Source organism: Chiloscyllium punctatum, chromosome 1 (assembly GCF_047496795.1).
Source record: "Chiloscyllium punctatum isolate Juve2018m chromosome 1, sChiPun1.3, whole genome shotgun sequence".
In the NCBI taxonomy this organism is placed as follows: Eukaryota; Metazoa; Chordata; class Chondrichthyes; order Orectolobiformes; family Hemiscylliidae; genus Chiloscyllium; species Chiloscyllium punctatum.
Window position 1 is genome coordinate 165,899,454 of NC_092739.1, and position 27,562 is coordinate 165,927,015.

General features: G+C 51.6%; 1 protein-coding gene across 5 annotated transcripts in view; it reads left to right on the plus strand.

The window, feature by feature from the left end:
- The window catches only part of LOC140481630 (heat shock 70 kDa protein 12B-like), a 168,158-nt gene that overhangs the window by 8,234 nt on the left and 132,362 nt on the right, over positions 1-27,562 (plus strand). For 2 of the 5 annotated variants that reach the window (XM_072578169.1, XM_072578128.1), the window contains exon 2: positions 22,586-22,764. The exons of the other annotated variants lie outside the window; for them this stretch is intronic. Coding sequence is in view for 1 of the 2 variants with exons in the window: in XM_072578128.1 (XP_072434229.1) it covers positions 22,700-22,764 (65 nt within the window). In the remaining variant the exon portion in view is untranslated. The remainder of the gene's footprint in view (positions 1-22,585; positions 22,765-27,562) is intronic. 5 annotated transcript variants of the gene reach the window in all.

A 27,562-nucleotide genomic window follows, 5' to 3' on the forward strand; every position in this document is an offset into this window, starting at 1 on the left:
GAATAAACTCCACATTTCTGTTGTGCCCATGCTCTGCAGGTTCCTTCCCCATCCAGTGCATCCTAAAAGTTGTCTAATCACATCATAATTGTCTTTCCCCCAGCTGTATCTCTTGCCCTCCGGTGTATACCTATCCCTTTCCATCACTAAAGTAAACATAACCGAATTGTGGTCACTATCACCAAAGTGCTCACCTCCCTCCAAATCTGACACCTGGCTGGGTTCATTACCCAGTACCAAATCTAATGTGGCCTCACCCCTTATTGACCTGTATACGTACCGTGTCAGGGCACCCTCCTGCATACACTGGACAAAAACTGACCCATCTAAAGTGCTTGAACATCTAAAGTACATCTACAGCATTCCCAGTCAATATTTGGGAAGGTGCAGTCCCCCATAACAACTACCCTGTCACTCTCACTCCTACTGAGAATCATCTTTGCTATATTTTCTTCTGCATCTCTGGAACAATTCAGAGGTCTATAGAAAACTCCCAACAGGGTGACCTCTCCTTTCCTGTTTCTAATCTCAGCCCATACTACCTCCGTTGACAAATCCTCAAACGTCCTTTCTGCAGCTGTAATACTGTTCTTGACTAACAATGCCATACCCCTACCTCTTTTACCATCTTCTCTGTTCTTACTGAAGCATCTAAATCTCAGAATCTGCAACAACCATTCCTGTCCCTCCTCTACCCATGTCTCTGAAATGGCCACAAAATTGAAATCCCTGGAACCGACCCACACTTCAAACCAACCTTTTCCTTGCCAGTGCCCTCTTGCGTTCCTGAAACCTTATTCAGACCTCCCTCTCTCAACCTCTTCTGTATTTCAACTACAGTTTGGGTTCCCATCCCCCTGCTGAAATGGTTTAAACCCACCTGAAGAACATTACCAAATTTCACCCCCCCCACCTCCAGATATTGGTTCAGGTGAAGACCATCCTGTTTGCAGAGGTCCCAACTACCCCAGAAAAAGCCCCAATTATCCAGGAGTCCAAAACCCTCCCTCCTGTACTATCCCTGTAGCCACGTGTTCAACTCCTCTCTCGCTATTTCTCGCCTCACTAGCACATGATATGGGCAACTAACCAGAGATAACAACTCAGTTTGTTCTAGCACTAAGCTTCCACCCTAGCTCCCTGAATTACTGCCTTAAATTCACCATCTCTCTTCCTACCTATGTCGCTAGCGCCTATGTGGACCCTCCCCTATAAAGATCCCAAAAACACAGTCAGAGACATCACGAACCCTGGCACCTGGGAGGCAACACATCAACCGTGAGTCTCTCTCATCTCTACAGAACCTTGGAGAGCAGGTTCATAGCTCCTTGAAAGTGGAGTTGGAGGTCGATAGGATAGTGAAGAAGGCGTTTGGTATGCTTTCCTTTATTGGTCAGAGTATTGAGTACAGGAGTTGGGAGGTCATGTTGCGGCTGTACAAGATATTGGTTAGGCCACTGTTGGAATATTGCGTGCAATTCTGGTCTCCTTCCTATCGGAAAGATGTTGTGAAACTTGAAAGGGTTCAGAAAAGATTTACAAGGATGTTGTCAGGATTGGAGACAGAGAGTAGTAGTTGAAGGGAATTTCTCGTAATGGAGAAAGGTGTTCCACAGGGATCAGTGTTGGGGCCACTGTTTTTTTTAATATATACATAAATGATCTGGAAGAGGGCACTGTTGGTATGATCAGCAAGTTTGCAGATGACACAAAGATTGGTGGAGTAGCAGAAAGCATAAGGGACTGTCAGAGAATACAGGAAGATATAGATAGACTGGAGAGTTGGGCGGAAAAGTGGCAGATGGCTTTCAATTCAGACAAATGTGAGGTGATGCATTTAGACAAGACTAATTCGAGAGCGAATTATACAATGAACCGAAGATCCTTGGGAAAAGTTGATGGGCAGGGAGATCTGGGAGTGCAGGTCCATTGTACCCTGAAGGTTGCTGCACAGGTGGATAGAGTGGTCAAGAAGGCATATAGTATGCTTACCTTCATTGGACGGGGTATTGAGTATAAGAGCTGGCAAGTCATGTTAAAATTGTACAAAACATTGGTTCGGCTGCATTTAGAATACTGTGTACAGTTCTGGTTGCCACATTACCAAAAGGATGTGGACGCTTTGGAGAGGGTGCAGAGAAGGTTTACGAGGATGTTAGGAGAAAGTGAGGACTGCAGATGCTGGAGATCAGAGCTGAAAAAATGTGTTGCTGGAAAAGCGCAGCAGGTCAGGCAGCATCAAAGGAGCAGGAGAATCGATGTTTCGGGCATAAGCCCTTCTTATGAGGATGTTGCCTGGTGTGGAAGGCGCTAGCTATGAAGAGAGGTTGAGTAGGTTAGGTTTATTTTCACTAGAAAAAGGAGATTGAGGGGGGACCTGATTGAGGTTTACAAAACCATGAAGGGTATAGACAGGGTGGATAGAGACAAGCTTTTTCCCAGGGTGAAGGATTCAATAACGAGAGGTGACCCTTTCAAGGTGAGAGGTGGAAAGTTTAAGGGGGATACACGCGGCAAGAACTTCACACAGAGAGTGGTGGGCATTTGGAACGCGTTGCCAGCAGAGATGGTAGAGGCAGGCACAGTAGATTCATTTAAGATGCATCTGGACAGATGCACGAGTAGGTGGGGAGCAGAGGGATACAGATGCTTAGGAATTGACCGACAGGTTTAGACAGTACATCTGGATCGGCTCGGGCTTGGAGGGCCGAAGGGCCTGTTCCTGGGCTGTAAATTTTCTTTGTTCTTTGGAGGGTTTGAGCTGTAGGGAGAGGTTGTTTTCTCTGGAGCATTGGAAGCTGAGGGGTGACCTTATGGAAGTTTATAAAATCATGAGGGGCATGGATAGGATAAATAGACATATTCTTTTCCCTGGGGTCGGGGAGTCCAGAACTAGAGGGCATAGGTTTAGGGTGAGAGGGGAAAGATATAAAATTAACCAAGGGGCAACTTTTTCACACAGAGGTTGGTACGTGTATGGAATGAGCTGCCAGAGGAAGTGGTGGAGGCTGGTACAAGATTAGATTAGATTCCCTACAGTGTGGAAACAGACCCTTTGGCCCAACTGACCTTCTGAAGAGTAACCCACCCAGACCCATTTCCCTCTGACTAATGCACCTCACACTACGGGCAATTTAGCATGGCCAATTCACCCTGACCTGCACCTCTTGAGATAGTGGGAGGAAACCGGAGCACCCGGAGGAAACCCACGCAGACACGGGGAGAATGTACAAACTCCACACAGACAGTCACCCAAGGCGGGAATCGAACCCTTGTCGCTGGTGCCGTGAGTCACCGTGCCGCCCCTAACAATTACAATAATTACAACATTTAAAAGGCATCTGGATGGGTATATGAATAGGAAGGGTTTGGAGGGATATGGGCCGGGTGCTGGCAGGTGGGACTAGATTAGATTAGGATATCTGGTCGGCATGGACGGGTTGGATGGAAGGGTCTGATTCTATGATGTATGACTCTTGAATTGCCCATAATGTTCAGGGATGTGTAGGCTAAATGTGTTAGCCATGGGAAATGCGGGGTTACAGGGATGGGGAGGGGTGGGATGTCCTTCGGAGGGTTGGTGTGGGCTCCTTGGTCCTAATGGCCTGTTGGGATTCTAACAGGGAGGGAAGGATCATTCTGACAGATGGAGTGGAGCAGCGGTGTTCCATAAAGCAGTCAGCCAATCTGTGATTGATCTCCCCAGTGTAAAGGAGAACCACACTGTGAGCACCAATGACAGACCCGAAAGGAATAAACATAAAACGCTGCTTCACTGGGTGGGTGTGTTTGGGGCCTTGGACAGCGAGGAGGTGAATGGGGAAGTGTTACAACTTCTGTGACTGCGTGGGAAGGTGCTGTGGGAAATGCTAGGGAGTGATGAAGACCTCAGGGAGGGAGATATCCCCCTGGAATACTGACGGGGGGGGGTGCGGGGAGGGGAGGGGAAGATGTGGTGGCAGCCTGCTAGAGAAGGCAGAGGTTGATCCTTGAACATGGAGACTAGATGATGGAAAATAAAGACAAGGGGAGCCCCAGCATCGTGCTTGGATGAGGTGAAGGGGCTAGGACAGAACGTGGAAGGTGCCTTTGACACAGCTGAGGGACCCTGTCAACCACAATGGCAGGAGAAACCTCCCCTGAGGATAAAAGGTGGACATTTTGGACACAGCTGTGTGGAAAGTGGCATCTTCAGAACAGAAGTAAGAGATCGGTGAGAATGGGATGGAATCCTGACAGGAACGTCGCTGTGAGGTCATGGCAGATGGTGGGTTTGGAGTAGGTATTGAGGGCCAGCCTATCCCCAGAAATGGAGCGATGTGGAGGAAGGGACAGGAGGAGTCAAGAGATGGTCCAGGCCAACGTGAGGGTGGGGTGGAAATCGGAAACGAAATTGATAAACTTTCCCAACTCCGGATGAGGGAGGGAGACCAGTGGAAGGTTGATGATGTCACTGATATATGGGCGAGAGATTTGTGGGCTGGAGGTCTGGAATAGGACTGGAACAAGGAATGATTCACGCACCCCACCTCCCCCACCCCTCGGACATGCAGACATAACTGCTACTAGTCAGGGCCCCCCCTCTGACCCGATGAAAGTGAGAGGGGTGAAAAGAGACGTTGTTGAGGGTGAGGATGAGCGCGGCCAGGCAGAGGAGGGGGGCTGGTGGGTGGGTACGGTTCAGGCCTTTGCTCCGGGAGGGGACCATCCTGGTGCGGGACAGACGTGTGAAGGAATTGCACCTCCCTGGGAAAGGGGAGGAGGCTCGCTCCCAAAAACCCAGGAAATTGTGGAACCCAATGTTAAGTGCCAGAGCAATCACGGATAGTGAACAGAGAAGGAGAGCTAGGAAGGAAGTTGAATGGGAGAGGGAGCAGGCCGAAGCAGTGGGTGTTCCTGGTCGTCCTACTTCTGCGTTTTGGGGAAGTGTGTAGAAACGGAGGTTGGGAGGCTATGAGCTGGGAGAAGATGGACAAGACATGTCGAAAGGACACTTTGTCAGTAACAATCCTGGTGTTCAATGGTGGGATTATGATCCAGGGCCCACAACTGGCACTATAAAGGTCAGCACGCCAAGGTGAAACAGCCTTCCCCCTTCTCTGCAGGTTTAATAACAAGGCCAGGGTTGGTTCTGAGAGCTCAGACTGCAGTCAGTTCAGAGGGAGATCAGTTAGAGTGAGGGCAGCAGAGCAATGATGGCAGCCAGTGTTGGGTTAGCCGATGGACCCCTCCCCCTTTACTGAGCGTGTGCTGTTAGTGACATGGAGATGCATGTGGGCTGTAGGTATGTATCGGTCTGGGGGCTAGAGTGAATGGGCGAGCTACAGTCTTTATATTCCAGCAGGGATGTAAGGCAGGGAGGGCAAAGAGAGAGAGAGAGAGAGAGAGTGTATGTGCTGCAGTGTTACTGTGTGCACTGAGGCACGGTGCAGCTAATTCACTTGGACACCTCCACTCACACAAATCCAAACATGGACACATTCTGCTCACTGACCGCTCCCTGAACTCAGGCTCCACGTTCTCCACTCTGGGAGACATTGCAATGAGCTCAGTCCTCACTGTGTGGGTCAGCCCTGGGGTAATGCCCCCAATTGGGGTAATACCCCATCTGTGGGTCAGCCCTGGAGTAATCCCCCCATCTGTGGGTCAGCCCTGGGGTAATACCCCTGTCTGTGGGTCAGCCCCGGGGTAATACCCCTGTCTGTGGGTCAGCCCTGGGGTAATACCCCTGTCTGTGGGTCAGCCCTGGGGTAATACCCCTGTCTGTGGGTCAGCCCTGGGGTAATCCCCCTGTCTGTGGGTCAGCCTTGGGGTAATCCCCCTGTCTGTGGGTCAGCCTTGGGGTAATCCCCCTGTCTGTGGGTCAGCCCTGGGGTAATCCCCCTGTCTGTGGGTCAGCCTTGGGGTAATCCCCCTGTCTGTGGGTCAACCCTGGGGTAATCCCTCAGTCTGTGTGTCAGCCCTGGGGTAATGTCGCTGTCTGGGGTAATGCCCCTGTCTGGGGTAATGCCCCTGCCTGCGGTAATGTCCCTGTCTGGGGTAATGCCCCTGTCTGGGGTAATGCCCCTGTCTGGGGTAATGTCCCTGTCTGGGGTAATGCCCATGTCTGGGGTAATGCCCCTGTCTGGGGTAATGCCCCTGTCTGGGGTAATGCCCCTGTCTGGGGTAATGCCCCTGCCCGGGGTAATGCCCCTGCCCGGGGTAATGCCCCTGCCTGGGGTAATGCCCCTGTCTGGGGTAATGCCCCTGTCTGGGGTAATGCCCCTGTCTGGGGTAATGTCCCTGTCTGGGGTAATGTCCATGTCTGGGGTAATCCCCCTGTCTGGGGTAATGCCCCTGTCTGGGTAATCTCCCTGTCTGTGGGTCAGCCCTGGGGTAATGTCGCTGTCGGGGTTAATGCTCCTGTCTCGGTTAATGCCCCTGTCTGGGGTAATGCCCCTGTCTGGGGTAATGCCCCTGTCTGGGGTAATGCCCCTGTCTGGGGTAATGCCCCTGTCCGGGGTAATGCCCCTGTCTGGGGTATTGCCCCTGCCCAGGGTAATCCCCCTGCCTGGGGTAATGCCCCTGCCTGGGGTAATGCCCCTGTCTGGAGTAATGCCCCTGCCCGGGGTAATCCCCCTGTCTGGGGTAATCCCCCTGTCTGGGGTAATCCCCCTGTCTGGAGTAATCCCCCTGCCCGGGGTAATCCCCCTGCCCGGGGTAATCCCCCTGCCCGGGGTAATCCCCCTGCCCGGTGTAATCCCCCTGCCCGGGGTAATGCCCCTGTCTTGGGTAATGCCCCTGCCCAGGGTAATCCCCCTATTTGGGGTAATGCCCCTGTCTTGGGTAATGCCCCTGTCTTGGGTAATGCCCCTGTCTTGGGTAATCCTCCTGCCCAGGGTAATCCCCCTGTCTGGGGTAATCCCCCTGTCTGGGGTAATCCCCCTGTCTGGGGTAATGCCCCTGCCTGGGGTAATCCCCCTGTCTGTAATGCCCCTGTCTATGTGGAGACTGTAGCGGTGTGTGATCCGGTTGGGAGAGTGACTGGAAACAGGGAAGGAACAGGGTCCCTTCAGAACCCCATCAGGATTATTCCCGTACCAGAGAGGGAGTCATCATTGAGAGCTACCTTGGGATAGCCACCAGGTGATCCCTCCTTAGAGCAGGTTCGCACCGTCCCCCCCCCGGTCCCCTGTCAGTGTGTAATGTGGTTTGTTGTACCAGTGGGTGATCTGGCCAAGCCCTGAGTCTCTGTATTCCCCTTCGGCCTGATGTCTCTGTTATATTTCAGACAATTGGGGGTGGGGCCCAATATTTAAACCAATGACCCATTAACCCAGTCCTGTCTGCCCCCTCAGGTGCAGGTAAGTGAGCCCACTGCCCCCACAGAGTCAAAGAGGGCCACAACACAGTCCCATGGTCAATATTCCCCCAAGATTACCTGGACATTGCTGTCTGTGGGATCTTACTATGTGCCAGCAAGTTGCCACAGTTTCTGCATTACTCCAGCAACAACATTCAATGTTGCCTGTGCAGTGCCTTGGTGCAGCCAACAGCAGAGAAGGGTGCTATGTAAATGTAGGTCTGCCTTTCCACTTCCTTGTAGTCTTGGTGGGCCCTTATTACAGGCACCAACAATGATTTGCATTTGATTTGATGATATGCTGTCAGGTGTCCCAGAGAGCTGTCGCACAAAGTCTGGGGGCAACTCGGTGACTCAGTGGTTAACACTGCTGCCTCACAGCACCAGGGTCCCAGGTTCGATTCCAGCCTCAGGAGACTGACTGTGTGGAGTTTGCACATTCTCCCCGTGTCTGCATGGGTTTGCTCCGGTTTCCTCCCACAGTCCAAAGATGTGCAGGTTAGGTGAATTGGCCATTGCTAAATTGCCCATAGTGTTAGGTGTAGGGGAATGGGTCTGGGTGGGTTACTCTTTGAGCCGAAGGGCCTGTTTCCACACTGTAGGGAATCTAATCTAATCTGACCCACTCCCCCCTACCAACTGAGTGAGGAGACCTGGGGTCAGATGGTAGGTGTGAGGTATGGAGGGAGAGCTGAGGGGAGGCTGTTCCTGGTGTTGGCAGGTGGGCGGGGCACAATCGACATGGAGAATGTCCAAAAGGCCAGAATTTGACGAGATCGGAGATCTGGCAAGGGGTGGGGGGAAGCTGGGTGTGATTACTGGGGAGCCGAGGTAATGGAGGGATTTAAAAAGCTAGACTCCCCTTTAAAAACGCGATTTACCGGAACCGTTAAATGAGGCTCTCTCCAAGCCAGAGAGATGAAACTCAGAGAAGTTGTACGGACTGAGTGGAGGGTCATGTGAAACTCCAAAAGGACGTGGCAAGTTGGTGGAGGGGGATTAGGTGACAAATAGAATTTAATGCGGACAAGTGTGAGGTGATGCACTTTGATCAGAGGGACAATGTAAAGCAATATAAAACGGGAGGGGGGGGGTACAATGTTGGACAGGGTGCAGGACCAGGGGTACATGGGGAATATGTTCACAGATCATTGAAAGTGGCAGGACATGTGGGAAGAGCGATTAATAAACCGCTGTGTGCTCGGTTTCATTAATAGGGACAGAGAGCAGGGTGATGCTGAACTTGTAAAAGAGCCTTCTTAGACTCAGTTCCAGAATTGTCGGCAGTTGTGGCCATCCCATTGTGGATCTGCTGGATTCGGGAATGTCAGGAAGGCAGATCAGTGGGAGGGAGACATGTGGAGGCGGTGAGATGTGTATGCATTAGACAGAGAAGAGGGGGTACAGAGGTGATTTACAAGAATGGTTCCAGGAGCAAGCTACTTGAGGAAGATAGGGTGGCTCAGTGGTCAGCAGTGCTGCCTCACAGCATTGTGGTCCCGGGTTCGATTCCACCCTCGGGCGTCTGTCTGTGTGGAGTTTGTACATTCTCCCCGTGTCTGTGTGGGTTTCCTCCCACAGTCCAACGAGCAGTTGTGGCCATCCCATTGTGGTTGGACATTCGTCGTCCAACGATGTGCAGGTTAGGGTGGATTGGCCGTGGGAAATGCAGGGTGCAGGGTGGATAGGGGGTGCTGTGTCTGGGTGGGATGCTCTTCAGAGGGTCAGGGTGGGCGCGGTGAGTTGATGCCCCTCTGTCTGCAGTGTCGCGATTCTATGAGAGTGAAGATGTTGGGACTGTTCTCTCTGGAGAGAGGGAGGTTCGGAGGATATATAACCTCTGTCTGAGGAAGGGTCTCCTGGTTATGGAGCAAGTGTGACAAAGGTTATTAGACTGGTTCCTGCGCTGGCAGAGCTGCCATATAGAGAGAGAGAGACCAGATTGCTTAGGACAGGGGTTTAAAAGAATGGGGAAGAGTGGGATCTAATAGAAACCTATACAATTCCATTAGGACCAGACTATGCCCTCTAATTCTGGACTCCCCACCCCAGGGAAAAGACTTTGTCTATTTACCCTATCCATGCCCCTCATGATTTTATAAACCTCTATAATGTCACCCCTCAGCCTCTGACACTCCAGGGAAAACAGCCCCAGCCTGTTCAGCCTCTCCCTGTAGCTCAAATTCCCCAACCCTGGCAACATCCTTGTAAATCTTTTTCTGAACTCTCTCCAGAGGCAGAGAAGAGGGTTTTGGAAAGAAATGGTGTGCAAGGATTTGGGGAGAAAGAGGGAGATTGACTTGAGGCGATGATGCTGGTTCGAGGGGCGAGTGCTGATGTGATGGGTTGAATGGCCTCCCGGGGCTGCACTCATTCTGCATTGCTGTCAGGGAGGTGGGGACAGGACGAGGGGCACTCAGCGCAGGAGAGCAGCGAGGAGAGTCTGTCACGTGTAGGTGCTGTGAAAGCACAGAGCACTCACAGTTCACGTCCTGATCAGCTTTAACGAGAAGTGACAAGCAGGATGGCAGGGAGGATGGTATCAGCAGAGAGTGGCCGAGCTATGAACCGTGTCTAAGCACCGAGCAAATGTGCATCGACTGAAATAGCAAGGCATTTCAGAGCAGCTCTGTGTGGGAGTTGAGAGAAGCAATTCATGTGTCAGGTTGTGTTAGAGCGAGAAGGCAGCAGAATCCCACTGTACTCAGAGAGAGAGAAAGAACTTAACATGATCCCTGGTGTCTGCTCTCACAGAGAGAGAGAGAGACAGAGAGAGAGAAGTCTGAGATACCCAAGGGTGTTTGAAACCCTCAACCTCAGCAGGTCCCCTCTCCCCTGGAGTTCCAGGGACACGTACAATCCCACGATCTCAGCCCCGTCTCTGGATTTGTTCAACCCGTTTCCTCACTGCCACCCAATTCTAACCTGGGGAGTTTCTTCAGGCTAAATGGAGGGGAGGTACAGATAAACAATACTTTGGAAAGTTCTTTCAGACAGCACAACCCAGTCAAGAGGTTTTTGTTTGATTTACTCATGGGATGTGGGTGTCGCTGGCTGGGCCCGGTATTTATTGCCCGTCCCTAGTTGCCCCTTGGGAAGGTGGGGATGAGCTGCCTTCTTGAACCGCTGCAGTCCGTGTGCTGTGGGTTGACCCACAATGCCCTGAGGGAGGGAATTCTGGGATTTTGACCCAGCGACAGTAAAGGAACGGTGATATACTTCCAAGTCAGGATGGTGAGTGACTTGGTGGTGTTCCCATGTATCTGCTGCCCTTGTCCTTCTCGATGGTCGTGGGTTTGGAAGGTGCTGTCTGAGGATCTTTGGTGAATTTCTGCAGGGCATCTTGTAGATGGTACACCCTGCCTCGACTGAGCGTCAGTGGTGGAGGGAGGGGATGTTTGTGGATGTGGTGCCAATCAAGAGGGCTGTTCTGTCCTGGATGGTGTCAAGCTTCTTGAGTGTTATTGGAGCTACACCCATTCAGGCAAGTGGGGAATATTCCATCCCCCTCCTGACTTGTGCCTTGTAGATGGTGGACAGGCTTTGGAGAGTCAGGAGGTGAGTTCCTGTCTTTCAGTAGTAACCAGTAACTGTGTCACAGGGACCAGTGCTGGACCCACAATCTGTTTACAATATATGTTTATGACGTGGGTGAGGAGAGTGAAGGTCCGATAGGTGAGCTGGGGCATGACAATTGGTGAGGACGTAACCGAGTCTGCACAGGGATATAGACAGGTTCAGTGAGAGGGCAAAACGTGGCAGAGGGAATATAACGCAGGGGAAATGGGAGGTTAGGCACTTTGGCAGGAAGAATAGAGGAGCTGAATATTATTTAAGTCAAGAAAGATTGCAGAAAGCTACAGAACAGAGGGATTTGGGAAATCCTCATCCATGATTCACAAAAAGCTAGCATTCAGGTTTAGCAAATAGAATGTTGGCTTAAAAGTAAAGAGGTTTTGCTAACACGATACAGGGCACTTGCCAGCCCACAGCTGTGAACAGGTCTGGGTGCCTTGTCTAAGAGAGGATATACCGGTATCAGAGGGCTCCCTCGGCTGATATCGGGTTGGGAGGGACTGTCTAATGTGGAGAGGTTGAGTAGGGTCAGTCTGTACCCATTGGAGTTTAGAAGGATGAGTGGGGGCCTTACTGAAACAGACATGACTGTTAGAGGGATATGACAGGGGTGGATGTGGAAATGCTGTTTCCCCTTGTGGCAGAGTCTGGGACCAGAGAACATCACCTCAGAATAAAGACTTACACATCAGAGGCAAAACGAGGAGGAATGTCTTCTCTCAGAGGGGAGCGAATCTATGGAATTCCTTCACACAGAGGGCTGCCGAGGAGGGCTCACTCGATATAGTCAAGGCTGAGACAGACAGATTCAAGGGTTGCGGAGAAAAGGCAGGAAGGTGGAGTTGGGGATTATCAGATCCTCCATGATCTCACTGAATGAGGTAGCAGAACCAATGAATAGTCTACTTCTGTATCCATGTCTTATGGTCTTAGAATAGTCAGGAAAAGTCATTTATAAAAGATGTGATAACACCATGCTTAGAAAATACCAATGTGATTTTGCAAAGTAAACATGGACTTTTGAAATGGAAATTGCATTTGACAAATCTGCTGGAGTAGATTTGAGTTTGTAACTCGTAGAATAGATGAGAGAGAACTAGTGAATATGGCATACTTGGATTTTCAGAAAGATTTTGATAAAGCCCCACAAAAGAGACTATTGTGGAAAATCAAAATATATAGGATTGGTGATAATATACTGGCATGGATTGAGAATTGGTTAACAGACAGGAAACCGTAGGAGTAAATGGGTCATTTTCGAAGTGGAAGATAGTGACAAGTGGGATATTATAGAGATCAGAGCTTGGACACCAGCTATTCATGGTATGTATTGACTCATATGAGGGAATCATGTAAAATTTCCAGCTTTGCTGCCAATGCATACCTAGGTGGGAGTGAGAATGGTATGGACGACTCAGAGGCCTCATTGTGAATCAGATAAGTTGAATGAGTGAGTGAGAAAATACATGGCAGATATAAGGTGTATAAGTGTAAAGTTGTCTAATTTAGGAGGAAAAGCAATGGCAGAATATATTTTAAATGGTGATGGATTGGAACGATTGATGGACAGGAGGACCTGGATGCCTTTGTATACTTGTCATTGAAGTCAAACATGCCAGTGCTTGTTAGAAAGACAAATGGTATGGTTGCCTTTATTGCAAGTGGGTATTGAGTACAGGAGCAAGGAAGTTTCCTTGCAGGACCTTGTTGAGATCACAGTTAGAGCATTGAGTGTAGTTTTGGTCTCCTTACAGAAGAAAGAGTACACCTATCATAAAGGAAGTGCAGGAAAGGTTCATGAGATTGATTCCTGGACTGGAAGAGCCAATGGGAAAGACTGGAAATGTGACGAGCTTGGACAGATCTCTCAAAGATGATGGGCAGAATGGTCACCATCTCCCCCCCCACTCCCATCCCCTTCCGGTCATTTCCATCCACTCACAACCCTTCAACCCAATCCCAACCCCTCTCACTCCCACTCACTCTCACCCAATGACAGCATTCCCACTCCAACTCACTCTGACTCTCGACTCCTCCCACCACTCTCATTGATTCCCACTTACTCCAACTTACTTCCACCCACTCTCACTCATTCCCACCCACTCCGACTCATTCCCGCCCGCTCCTCACCAACTCTCACCCATTTCCCTCCCATCCCATCCACTCCCCACCCACCTCCACCCCCTCACCCCCCCTCACCCACTCCCCACCCATTCTCCACCCGCTCCCAACATCTCCCACCCAGTGCCACACTCTCCCAACTCACTCCCACTCACATCCCCCACCCACCCCCATTCCCACCAACAATAGACTCTCTCCTCGTCTCCGGGTGAAGCACTGATTTCCGCCCCCTCCACCATACTCACCCCTTGCCTGCCATCTCCCTCTGTCCTGCCCTGACTCTCAGACCCCCCCTCTGCCATCTCCTCTCGCCCTTCCCTGTTTTCTCGCTGTGGGGTGTTTTGTGAAAACACTGAAATACCGCGACAAGTCTTACCAAGCTCTGAGTCACAGCGACATTAGCTAGGAGCGATGCTGTGGCCCAGCACAGTGAGCTATAACAGTGAGATAATTCACCTCCGTTACTTCAGTACAATGTGCTCCATGCATATTTAAACCAGAACCTGGCTATGACCCCAGAAGCTGCCATTAACTTGTCATCTAAGTTCAACATCTGAATGAACTGTTCACACTGAGACCACTGGCTTGCTTCTGGCTGCAAGATCAAGTGTAATGAGTCTGACAGTGGGTGACAATTATCTAATGGACTCGCCTGCCCATCTCTCTCTCTCTCTCTCTCTCTCCTTCTCTCTCTCTCTGGGCCTGACTGCTCAGGTCTAACTCAGACCTTAGCAGCCCTCTGTCCCTCGGGAACCATTAGCTGCACTCACAGGCACCACCGAGTCCCAAACGCTGCGGCCAGCCTCTGGCCGAATCACTGACTCAGTGCCAGAGACGTTTCTGGAAACAGGCACGATTTTTGGGGGGATAAAAGTTAGCAGAACAAAGGACTGCACAGAAGGAGCCTTCGAGACCACATTTAAGAAGTCGTCTCAGAGAAGCCAAAGAGCCACCAGGGGAATTTCCACACTGAGGACATCTCACTTAAATCAGGGGAGTCTTTGTTTCAAGTCAAAGTCAGAGTCAGGGTTAAATACGAACTTGGTTAAAGTAAGGAAAAGTGAAGTTAAATAAAGTGCAGTAAAGTTAAAATTAAGTTAAAAGAAGTTTAAACTTGCAACAGTTGTATCTTTTCTATTGGGTCATTGAGTCTTGGAGATGTACAGCATGGAAGCAGACCCTTCGGTCCAACCCGTCCATGCCGACCAGATATCCCAACCCAATCTAGTCCCACCTGCCAGCGCCCGGTCCATATTCCTCCAAACCCTTCCTATTCATAGACCCATCCAAATGCCTCTTAAATGTTGTAATTGTACCAGCCTCCACCACATCCTCTGGCAGCTCATTCCATACACGTATCACCCTCTGTGTGAAAACGTTGCCCCGTAGGTCTCTTTTATATCTTTCCCCTCTCACCCTAAACCTATGCCCTCTAGTTCTGGACTCCCCCATCCCAGGGAAAAGACTTTGCCTATTTATCCTATCCATGCCCTTCATAATTTTGTAAACCTCTATAAGGTCACCCTTCAGCCTCCGACACTCCAGGGAAAACAGCCCCAGCCTGTTCAGCCTCTCCCTGTAGCTCAAATCCTCCAACTCTGGCCACATCCTTGTAAATCTTTGCTGAACCCTTTCGGGTTTCACAACATCTTTCCGATAGGAAGGGGAGTATTGGCACTTAAAGTGTGAAATAAAGTAGTTCTTGTTTAACTAATTCCTGATGAAGACTCTATGCCCGAAGCGTCGACTCTCCTGCTCCTCAGATGCTGCCTGACCTGCTGCGCTTTTCCAGCACCACACGTTTTGACTTTGATCTCCAGCAACAGCCGTCCTCACTTTCTCCTGGTTTGAATAAAGTTAAGCCAACTCCCTGTTTCGGTGCGTCACACAAAGGAATACCTGGGCAGCATTACCATTGACCAGAAACTCCACTGGACTCACGACGTACATCCTGCAGTGAGTAACTCACCTCCTGACTCCCCAAAGTCTGTTCACCATCATCAGTGCGCAGTGAACAAACGGCCGCTGACGCTGGAATCTCTGATGAAGGGCCATCCACACTCGGAACGTTAGCTTGCTCTCTCTCCATGGATGCTGCCGACCCGTTGAGATCTCCAGCACTTTTAGTTTTCAAAGTGATTCGCCCCACCTCCCTGGATGGGTCCAGCTCCAACAACACGCAAGAAGCTTGACACCATCCAAGGCAAGAGTGTGGTGCTGGAAAAGCACAGCAGGTCAGGCAGCATCCGAGGAGCAGGAGAATCGATATTTCGGGCAAACTCCCCTCATCAGGAATGAGGCTGGGAGCCTCGGAGGGGGTGGCGGGGGGTGGAGAGATAAATGAGAGGGGGGTGGGGCTGGGGGAAGGTAGCAAAGAGTATAATAGGTGGATGAAGGTGGGGGGGTAAAGGTGAAAGGTCGGAGGGGAGGGTGGAGGGGATAGATGGGAAGGAAGATAGGCAGGTAGGACAGGTCATGAGGATGGTGCTGAGCTGGAAGGTAGAATTGGGGTGAGGTGGGGGGAGGGGAAATGAGGAAACTGGTGAAGTTCACATTTATGCCCTGGGTTGAAGTGTTCCGAGGCGGAAGATGAGGCGTTCTTCCTCCAGGCATCTGGTGGTGAGGGAGCGGTGGTGAAGGAGGCCCAGGACCTCCATGTCCTTGGCAGAGTGGGAGGGGGAGTTGAAATGTTGGGCCACGGGGCGGTGTGGTTGATTGGTGCGGGTGTCCCGGAGATGTTCCCTAAAGCGCTCTGCTAGGACGCGCCCAGTCTCCCCAATGTAGAGGAGACCGCATCGGGAGCAACGGATACAACAAATGATATTGTATCTGGATTAGTGGTGCTGGAAGAGCACAGCAGTTCAGGCAGCATCCAAGTAGCTTCGAAATCGACATTTCAGGCAAAAGCCCTTCATCAGGAATAAAGGCAGTGAGTCTGACGCGTGGAGAGATAAGCTAGAGGAGGGTGGGGGTGGGGAGAGAGTAGCATAGAGTACAATGGGTGAGTGGGGGAGGGGATGAAGGTGATAGGTCAGGGAGGGGAGGGTGGAGTGGATAGGTGGAAAAGGAGATAGGCAGGTAGGACAAGTCCGGACAAGTCATGGTGACTATTACTGAGCTGGAAGTTTAGAACTAGGGTGAGGTGGGGGAAGGGGAAATGAGGAAACTGTTGAAGTCCACATTGATGCCCTGGGGTTGAAGTGTTCCGAGGCGGAAGATGAGGCGTTCGTCCTCCAGGCGTCTGGTGGTGAGGGAGCGGCGGTGAAGGAGGCCCAGGACCTCCATGTCCTCGGCAGAGTGGGAGGGGGAGTTGAAATGTTGGGACACGGGGCGGTTTGGTTGATTGGTGCGGGTGTCCCGGAGATGTTCCCTAAAGCGCTCTGCTAGGAGGCGCCCAGTCTCCCCAATGTAGAGGAGACCACATCGGGAGCAACGGATACAATAAATGATATTAGTGGATGTGCAAGTAAACCTTTGATGGATGTGGAAGGCTCCTTTAGGGCCTTGGATAGAGGTGAGGGAGGAGGTGTGGGCACAGGTTTTACAGTTCCTGCGGTGGCAGGGGAAAGTGCCAGGATGGGAGGGTGGGTTGTTTGGGGGCGTGGACCTGACCAGGTAGTCACGGAGGGAACGGTCTTTGCGGAAGGCGGAAAGGGGTGGGGAGGGAAATATATCCCTGGTGGTGGGGTCTGTTTGGAGGTGGCGGAAATGTCGGCGGATGATTTGGTTTATACGAAGGTTGGTAGGGTGGAAGGTGAGCACCAGGGGCGTTCTGTCCTTGTTACGGTTGGAGGGGTGGGGTCTGAGGGCGGAGGTGCGGGATGTGGACGAGATGCGTTGGAGGGCATCTTTAACCACGTGGGAAGGGAAATTGCAGTCTCTAAAGAAGGAGGCCATCTGGTGTGTTCTGTGGTGGAAGTGGTCCTCCTGGAAGCAGATACGGCGGAGGCGGAGAAATTGGGAATACGGAATGGCAATTTTGCAAGAGGTAGGGTGGGAAGAGGTGTAATCCAGGTAGCTATGGGAGTCAGTGGGTTTGTAAAAAATGTCAGTGTCAAGTCGGTCGTCATTAATGGAGATGGAGAGGTCCAGGAAGGGGAAGGAGGTGTCGGAGATGGTTCAGGTAAATTTAAGATTGGCTGTTGGTCAGAGGTGGGGGTAAAAGATGGGGAGGTGTGGCATTGCTTGTCAAAGATAGTATTACAGCGGTGGAAAGGGTGATGGAGGAAGACTTGCCATCTGAGGTAGTTTGGACTGAGGTTAGAAATAGGAGAGGTGAGGTCACCCTGTTAGGAGTTTTCTACAGGCCTCCTAATAGTCCTAGAGATGTAGAAGAAAGGATTGCGAGGATGATTCAGGAGAAGAGTGAAAGGAATAGGGTGGTTGTTATGGGGGCTTTAACTTTCCTGATATTGACTGGGAAAGCTATAGCTCGAGTTCGTTAGATGGGTCAGTGTTTGTCCAATGTGTGCAGGAGGGTTTCCTGACACAATATGTAGACAGGCCAACAAGAGGTGAGGCCATACTGGATTTGGTTCTAGGTAATGAACCAGACTAGGTGTTAGACTTGGAGGTAGGTGAGCACTTCGGGGACAGTGACCACAACTCGGTGACTTTTACTCTCGTGATGGAGAGGGATAAGTGTGCACTGCAGGGCAGGAGTTATAGCTGGGGGCAGGGAAATTATGATGCGGTGAGGCATGACTTAGGATGTGTGGATTGGAAAAGTAGGCTTCAAGGGAAGGACACAAATGATATGTGGAGATTGTTCAAGGAGCAGCTATTGGGTGTCCTTGATAAGTATGTACCAGTCAGGCAGGGAGGAAAGGGTCTTGTGAGGGAGCCGTGGTTTAATAAGGAATTGGAATCCCTTATAAAAGGGAAGAGGGTGGCCTATGTAAAGATGAGGCGTGAAGGTTCAATAGGGGCGATTGAGAGTTATAAGGTAGCCAGGAAGGATCTGAAGAGAGAGCTAAGAGCAGCAAGGAAGGGACATGAAAGGTCCTTAGTTGGTAGGATTAGGGAAAACCCAAAGGCTTTCTATAGGTATGTCAGGAATAAAAGGATGACTAGGGTAGGAATAGGTCCAGTTAAGGATAGTAGTGGGAAGTTGCATGTGGAGGATGAAGAGATTGGGGAGACACTGAATGAATACTTTTCGTCAGTATTCACTCAGGAACAGGACATTGTTGCCGATGTGAATACTGAGTCACAATTAATTAGAATGGATGGCTTTGAGGTATGTACGGAAGAGGTGTTGGAAACTCTGGAAAGAGTGAAAATAGATAAGTACCCTGGGTCTGATGGCATTTATCTTAGGATTCTCTGGGAAGCAAGGAAGGAGATTGCAGAGCCTTTTTATATCCTCGTTGTCTACAGGAATAGTGCCAGAAGACTGGAGGATAGCAAATGTGGTTCCCTTGTTCAAGAAGGGGAGTAGGCATAACCCTAGTAACTATAGACCGGTGAGCCTCACTTCTGTTGTGGGCAAAGTCTTAGAGAGAATTGTAAGGGATAGGATTTATGAACATCTGGATAGGAATAATGTGATCAAGGATAGTCAGCATGGTTTTGTGAAGGGCAGGTCATGCCTCACAAACCTTATTGAGTTCTTCGAGAAGGTGACCAAGGAGGTGGACGAGGGTAAAGCAGTAGATGTGGTGTATATGGATTTTAGTAAGGCGTTTGATAAGGTTCCCCATGGTAGGCTACTGCAAAAATTACGGAGGTATAGCATTGAAGGTGAGTTGGAGGTTTGGATTAGGAATTGGCTGGCTGGAAGAAGACAGAGGGTAGTAGTTGATGGTAAAGGTTCATCTTGGAGTGCAGTTACTAGTGGTGTTCCGCAAGGATCTGTTTTGGGACCATTGCTGTTTGTCATTTTTATAAATGACCTGGAGGACGGGCTAGAAGGTTGGGTGAGCAAGTTTGCGGATGATACGAAAGTCGGTGGAGTTGTTGACAGTGAGGAAGGATGTGTCAGGTTACAGCGGGATATAGATAAGCTGCAGAGCTGGGCAGAAAGGTGGCAAATGGAGTTCAATGTGGCTAAATGTGAGGTGATTCACTTTGGTATGAGTAACAAAAAGATGGAGTACTGGGCTAATGGTCGGATACTTGGTAGTGTGGATGAGCAGAGGGTTCTTGGTGTCCATGTACACAGATCTCTGAAAGTTGCCACCCAGGTAAATAGTGCGGTGAAGAAGGCATATGGCGTACTGGGCTTTATTGGTAGAGGAATTGAGTTCCGGAGTCCTGAGGTCATGTTGCAGTTGTACAAGACTCTGGTGCAGCCGCATCTGGAGTGTTGTGTGCAGTTTTGGTCGCCATACTATAGGAAGGATGTGGAGGCACTGGAACGGGTGCAGAGGAGGTTTACCAGGATGTTGCCTGGTATGGTAGGAAGATCCTATGAGGAAAGGCTGAGGCACTTGGGGCTGTTTTCATTGGAGAAAAGAAGGTTTAAGGGTGACTTGATAGAGGTGTACAAGATGATTAGGGGTTTAGACAGGGTTGACCATGAGAACCTTTTTCCACGTATGGAGTCAGCTATTACGAGGGGGCATAGCTTTAAATTAAGGGGTGGTAGGAATAGGACAGATGTTAGGGGTAGGTTCTTTACTCAGCGAGTCGTGAGTTCATGGAATGCCCTGCCAGTAGCAGTGGTGGACTCTCCCTCTTCATGGGCATTTAAATGGGCATTGGATAGGCATATGGAGGATAGTGGGCTAGTGTAGGTTAGGTGGGCTTGGATCGGCGCAACATCGAGGGCCAAAGGGCCTGTACTGCACTGTATTTTTCTATGTTCTATGTTCTATGTTCTAAGATCAGGGTGGAATGTGTTGGTGAAGTTGATGAATTGCTCAACCTCCTCGCGGGAGCACGAGGTGGTGCCAATGCAGTCATCAATGTAGCGGAGGAAGAGGTGGGGAGTGGTGCCGGTGTAATTACAGAAGATCAACTGCTCTACGTAGCCAACAAAGAGACAGGCATAGCTGGGGCCCATACGTGTACCCATGGCTACCCCTTTGGTCTGGAGGAAGTGGGAGGATTCAAAGGAGAAATTGTTAAGGGTGAGGACCAGTTCGACCAAACGAATTAGAGTGTCGGTGGAAGGGTACTGTTGGGGACATCAGAGGAGGAAAAAACGGAGGGCTTGGAGGCTCTGGTCATGGCGGATGGAGGTGTAGAGGGATTGGATATCCATGGGGAAGATGAGGCGTTGGGGGCCGGGGAAATGGAAGTCTTGGAGGAGGTGGAGGGCGTGGGTGGTGTCCCGAACGTGTGTGGGAGGTTCCTGGACAAGAGGGGGATAGGATAGTGTCGAGGTAGGTGGAGATTAATTCGGTGGGGCAGGAGCATGCTGAGATGGTGGGTCGGCCAGGGTAATTACACTTGTGGATCTTGGGAAGGAAGTAGAATCAGGCAGAGCAGCGTTCCCGAACTTTGAGGTTGGAACCATCCAAGAGAAAGCAGACTGTTGGGTGGCACCACATCCACAGACACCCACTCTCTGCACAATCGACACTCATTAGCAGCAGTGTGTAATGTTGATAAGATGCATGGCAGAAATTCACTTTCCGAACCCACAACCACTGGTCTCGGTGTAATGGGGGGGTATCTGAGCTGGTGTGGGTGTAATGGGCGGGTATCTGAGCTGGTATGGGTGTAATGGGTGGGTATCTGAGCTGGTGTGGGTGTAATGGGCGGGTATCTGAGCTGGTGTGGGTGTAATGGGCGGGTATCTGAGCTGGTGTGGGTGTAATGGGCGGGTATCTGAGCTGGTGTGGGTGTATTGGGCGGGTATCTGAGCTGGTGTGGGTGTATTGGGCGGGTATCTGAGCTGGTGTGGGTGTAATGGGCAGGTATCTGAGCTGGTGTGGGTGTAATGGGGGGGTATCTGAGCTAGTGTGGGTGTAGTGGCCACGTATCTGAGCTGGTGTGGGTGTAATAGCCACGTATCTGAGCTGGTGTGGGTGTAATGAGCGGGTATCTGAGCTGGTATGGGTGTAATGGGGGGGTATCTGAGCTGGTGTGGGTGTAATGGGTGGGTATCTGAGCTGGTGTGGGTGTAATGGGCAGGTATCTGAGCTGGTGTGGGTGTAATGGGGGGGTATCTGAGCTAGTGTGGGTGTAGTGGCCACGTATCTGAGCTGGTGTGGGTGTAATAGCCACGTATCTGAGCTGGTGTGGGTGTAATGGGCGGGTATCTGAGCGGGTGTGAGTGTAATGGGTGGGTATCTGAGCTGGTGTGGGTGGGATGGGCGGGTATCTGAGCGGGTGTGGGTGTAATGGGCGGGTATCTGAGCTGGTGTGGGTGTAATGGGCGGGTATCTGAGCGGGTGTGGGTGTAATGGGCGGGTATCTGAGCTGGTGTGGGTGTAATGGGGGGGTATTTGAGCTGGTGTGAGTGCTCTACCATTTCAACACTGTGGTATCAAGGAGATTAATGCCATCCTTGTGAGTTGTGGCTTTACATTTAATGGAGACTTGGTCATTTTTGACGATATTAAAGGAATCTCCTGAATCCATTTCCGAGTCCAAATCTGTGTCAACATCCAAAGAAACCTGTTGGACTATAACCTGGTGTCGTGTGACTTTTTTACATCAACACAACCTGACTGCATCAGAAATGACACAAGTTGGAAAAGTGTTTCGGCAATGCTGTTGTGAATTGATTTGTTACAGTAAAAGTCTTAAGACTTAAATCTTGACATGTAATCTTTCCAGTCAGTCAAGGGTATTGAAACAAACAACAATCCTTAAACTCCAAAATGTCACTGCTGCCGATCAAAGAGTGGTTTTCAAGCTTTTCCCTTGTACATGGATTATTTGGACCAGTTCTGAGACTCTCGATGTGATTGGTTTGCCTGAGGTTTCAGTAGTATCCCCCTGTTCCCATCCCGTTGACCTCAGGGTAGATGACTCACCTGAAACACTGCTGCCAGTGTTAATTATCTACAGGGTGGGGGGGGGGGGGGGGGGGGGGTCATGGATCATAGCCAAGCTGACATTGGAGCAAGACATACCCCATAAAACCCTCTCCTGCTCCTCGGATGCTGCCTGACCTGCTGTGCTTTTCCAGCACCACCCTCTTTGACTCTGACTCTCCAGCATCTGCAGTCCTCACGTTGCTCCATAAAAACCACCCCCAGGTTGTGAACACAGATTGAGAAACGCGGCAATCCCCGCCCTAACCCCATTGCTAGTCATTCCACTGGTTTTCAAAGCTACTGCTTTCCGTCCCTCACCCGATTTCACATCTGTGCTCTTACAATCCCTGTGGGGACCAAACACTACCTGAATCTCAGTGACTGTCTGAAAATATCACGCATCAAGATTTAATTCTTAAGACTTTTACTGAAACAAGTCAATTAAAACCAACATTGTTTGAGTACTTTTGTTTTAATGCAAATTGTGTTTTAAACTACGGCAAAGAGCTCTCTCTGTTTAATTGTCCATAAAGCTTAAGAATCCCTTCAGTGCAAGTCGAGATTATTCACATCAGTCTGCACTGACCCACCCTATCCCCATTTTTCCCAACAGCTAACCCACTGAGCTTGCACATCCCCAATCACTGTTGGCCAGTCCATCTGACCTGTACATCTTTGGACTGTGGGAGGAAACCAGCATACCCAGAGGAAACCCACGCGGGTGAACATGCCAACTCCACACAGACGGTCACCCCAGGCTGGAATCAAACCTGGGACCCCTGGCACTGTGAGGTAATGGTGCTAACCACTGAGCCACCATTGCCAACCCGAAGTTGGCTGCATCGACTATGGTCCTGGAGTAACCTGGGCACAGCAGATTTCCTTTCCTAAAGGGTGACACTGAATCAGACAGAATTCTGCTTCAATCTGCTTCAGGGCCATGTTTACTCAGGGCAGTGTTCTTATGTCCAGATTTGATTTTGCCTGAGTTTGTTACACTGTTGGTCAGGCGTGATGACTATAGCACCATGACAAACAGCAACAGGAGGAGGCCATTCAGCCCTTCAAGCCTGCTCCACCGTTCAATAGGATCATGGCTGATCTGACACTCCTTCCTGTAATGCTTGATTCCCCGAGTGATCGAGAATCTCTCAGCCTTAAATATACACGAGGACCCTGCCCCCACAGCTCTCTCTGGGGCAAGGAGTTCCAAAGACTCATAACCTACTGAGAGAAGAAATTCCTCCTCATCTCAGCCTTAAGTTGGTCCCCTTTGATCTGAGTCCATGTCCTCTCAGGTTCTCCCACAAGGGGAAACATCCTCTCAGCATTGAGCCTGTCAAGCCCCTGAATGAGACAATATGTTTCAATGAGATCAGCGATTATTCTTCTAAACTCCAAAATTTCAGTCAGTGAAGTACAGGGCATACAGTGGGTATGTTACTGGACTAGACCGGAAATCGCAGCCTGTGTTCAAATCCGAGCAGGGTGAATATAAATTTCATTAATAAATTCAGAATGAAAAGCCAGTAATGGTAAGGATGATCTTGAAACTTACTGGATTGTTGCAAAACCCAATTAGTTCCAGAAGGGAATCTGTGATCAGCATCTGAAACGGCCTGTATGTGTCTCCAGACCTGCAGTTAGGGTTAAGGGGTTTTATTATTGAGGAAAGATTCAAGAAGATGGGTCTGTTCCCATAGAGACGGTGGGAGACTCGATGGAGGTATTCAATACGAGCTGGGGCCTGGGCTGGGTAAGGAGGGGGTTGGAAGGATGGAGAACCAATCAGCAGAGGCTGGCATTGGGATTAGGGTTAGGGCAAATGAACGGGCGATGTGGATTTATGCAGCAAGAGACTTTAGGATCTGAGAGTGTGGTGGAGGCTGCCTTCAATTGAGAACATCGGTTAGCTATACAGCTGCAAATCAACCGATTACCTGGATATGACAGTGGGGAGAGAGTGAGGGAGACTGGGAGGTGGGTGAGGGGAGACTGGGAGGAGGGTGAGGGAGACTGGGAGGAGGGAGTTTGGGAGGAGGGTGAGGGAGATTGGGTGAAGGGTCAGGGAGACTGGGAGGAGGGTGAGGGAGTTTGGGAGGAAGGTGAGGGAGACTGGGAGGAGGGTGAGGGAGTTTGGGAGGAAGGTGAGGGAGACTGGGAGGAAGGTGAGGGAGACTGGGAGGAGGGTGAGGGAGACTGGGAGGAGGGTGAGGGAGTTTGGGAGGAGGGTGAGGGAGATTGGGAGAAGGGTCAGGGAGACTGGGAGGAGGGTGAGGGAGACTGGGAGGAGGGTGAAGGAGTTTGGGAGGAGGGTGAGGGAGATTGGGAGAAGGGTCAGGGAGACTGGGAGGAGGGTGAGGGAGTTTGGGAGGAGGGTGAGGGAGACTGGGAGGAGGGTGAGGGAGTTTGGGAGGAGGGTGAGGGAGATTGGGAGAAGGGTCAGGGAGACTGGGAGGAGGGTGAGGGAGTTTGGGAGGAAGGTGAGGGAGACTGGGAGGAGGGTGAGGGAGACTGGGAGGAGGGTGAGGGAGACTGGGAGGAGGGTGAGGGAGACTGGGAGGAGGGTGAGGGAGATTGGGAGAAGGGTTAGGGAGACTGGGAGGACAGTGAGGGAGTTTGGGAGGAGGGTGAGGGAGACTGGGAGGAGGGTGAGGGAGTTTGGGAGGAGGGTGAGGGAGATTGGGAGAAGGGTCAGGGAGACTGGGAGGAGGGTGAGGGAGTTTGGGAGGAAGGTGAGGGAGACTGGGAGGAGGGTGAGGGAGATTGGGAGAAGGGTCAGGGAGACTGGGAGGAGGGTGAGGGAGTTTGGGAGGAAGGTGAGGGAGACTGGGAGGAGGGTGAGGGAGACTGGGAGGAGGGTGAGGGAGTTTGGGAGGAGGGTGAGGGAGATTGGGAGAAGGGTCAGGGAGACTGGGAGGAGGGTGAGGGAGTTTGGGAGGAAGGTGAGGGAGACTGGGAGGAGGGTGATGGAGACTGGGAGGAGGGTGAGGGAGTTTGGGAGGAGGGTGAGGGAGATTGGGAGAAGGGTGAGGGAGACTGGGAGGAGGGTGAGGGAGTTTGGGAGGAAGGTGAGGGAGACTGGGAGGAGGGTAAGGGAGACTGGGAGGAGGGTGAGGGAGTTTGGGAGGAAGGTGAGGGAGACTGGGAGGAGGGTGAGGGAGTTTGGGAGGAGGGTGAGGGAGATTGGGAGAAGGGTCAGGGAGACTGGGAGGAGGGTGAGGGAGTTTGGGAGGAAGGTGGGGGAGACTGGGAGGAGGGTGAGGGAGATTGGGAGGAGGGTGAGGGAGATTGGGAGGAGGGTGAGGGAGTTTGGGAGGAGGGTGAGGGAGATTGGGAGAAGGGTCAGGGAGACTGGGAGGAGGGTGAGGGAGTTTGGGAGGAGGGTGAGGGAGATTGGGAGGAGGGTCAGGGAGACTGGGAGGAGGGTGAGGGAGTTTGGGAGGAGGGTGAGGGAGATTGGGAGGAGGGTGAGGGAGATTGGGAGAAGGGTCAGGGAGACTGGGAGGAGGGTGAGGGAGTTTGGGAGGAGGGTGAGGGAGATTGGGAGGATGGTCAGGGAGACTGGGAGGAGGGTGAGGGAGTTTGGGAGGAGGGTGAGGGAGATTGGGAGGAGGGTGAGGGAGTTTGGGAGAGTGGAACTAGATTAATTGATCTTGCAGCAAGCTGTCACACACTCAGTAGGCTGAATAGCCTCTTGCGGTGCTGTCAACCATTCAATGATGGGATGAGTCATAAGTGCCCTCTAAAAGGGCACTTGTTCATGTTGCACGTTATATCGGGACAAGACAGATGCAGCTCACTGTCTCAGGGTAATTCGGGAAGGCCCAGCCAGTGACACTGACCTCCCGGGAATAAATAAACTGAGTTGGACCACTCAGACTCGGTTCTAACTCTCTCTCACTCTCCATCGTCCCAGTATATCCCACACAGTGTTGGCCTCTGCTACCACTCGCTGGTGGTTTGAACAGAGTACACGATTGGACTCGGTGGCTGGAGATGGTGACGGGGACTGGGGTGATTGCAACACCAGACACGCCGTCCTGTGTCTCCAGGGGCCTGACCTTCCTCTCAGCCAGCTGTGGGGGGGGGGGGGGGGGGGGTGGAGAGAGCGGTCTGCACCCTGACCAGAGAGGAATTTCCTGGAGCTGGCACAGGGATGGGCAGAGGTGGCAGAGGTAGGTTGCAAGGGGTCTCTCCCAAGATGGACCTGAGTCTAATTCTCGGTAGCAGGAACATCCAACCGAATATAGTGGGGAGGTTCGGGAGCAGAGAAATGTTCCAGAATGGTAATTATACTGTTTAAGGAAACCCTTCAGATGGAGAAACATAGAAACTAAATGCAGCAGAAGGCCATTCAGCCCTTCCAGCCAGCTCCAGCATCCAATACCATCATGGCTGATCATCCCACTCAGTCCCCTGTTCCCACTTTCTCCCCCATTCCCTTTGATTGAAGATTGAGCCGTCCGATACAGGGAGAATTATATCCCACTCCATCTTGAGAGTGTTCAATGTCCTGGTCTCCCCCACAGGCTGCCTGCTCACCTCAGCTCAGTCCCTGATGGTCAACACCACTTCACCCTGGACTCCCAGGTCATAGGGATCAACGTCTCAGCATCCACCCTGACAGCTCCCTCAGAGTCTCACAGAGGTCCCAGCCTCCCTCACCCTCCTCCATAACTCCCTCACCCTCCCTCACCCTCCTCCATAACTCCCTCACCCTCCCTCACCCTCCCTCACCCTCCTCCCAACCTCCCTCACCCTCCCTCACCCTCCTCCATAACACCCTCACCCTCCTCCCAGCCTCCCTCACCCTCCCCCACCCTCCTCCCAAACTCCCTCACCCTCCCTCACCCTCCTCCATAACTCCCTCACCCTCCCTCACCCTCCTCCATAACTCCCTCACCCTCCTACCAGCCTCCCTCACCCTCCCTCACCCTCCCTCACCCTCCTCCCAAACTCCCTCACCCTCCCTCACCCTCCTCCATAACTCCCTCACCCTCCCTCACCCTCCTCCATAACTCCCTCACCCTCCTCCCAAACTCCCTCACTCCTCATCCATAACTCCCTCACCCTCCCTCACCCTCCTCCATAACTCCCTCACCCTCCCTCACCCTCCTCCCAAAACTCCCTCACCCTGCCCTCACCCTCCTCCCAAACTCCCTCACCCTCCTACCAGCCTCCCTCACCCTCCACCCAAACTCCCTCACCCTCCTCCATAACTCCCTCACCCTCCTCCCAAACTCCCTCACCCTTCCTCACCCTCCTCCCAAACACCCTCACCCTACCTCACCGTCCTCCCAAACGCCCTCACCCTCCTCCCAAACTCCCTCACCCTCCCTCACCCTCCTCCCAAACTTCCTCACCCTCCCTCACCCTCCTCCCAGTCTCCCTCACCCTCCTCCCAATTTCCCTCACCCTCCTCCCAAACTCCCTCACCCTCCCTCACCCTCCTCCCAAACACCCTCACCCTACCTCACCCTCCTCCCAAACTCCCTCACCCTCCTCCCAAACTCCCTCACCCTCCCTCACCCTCCTCCCAGTCTCCCTCACCCTCCTCCCAATCTCCCTCACTCTCCTCCCAAACTCC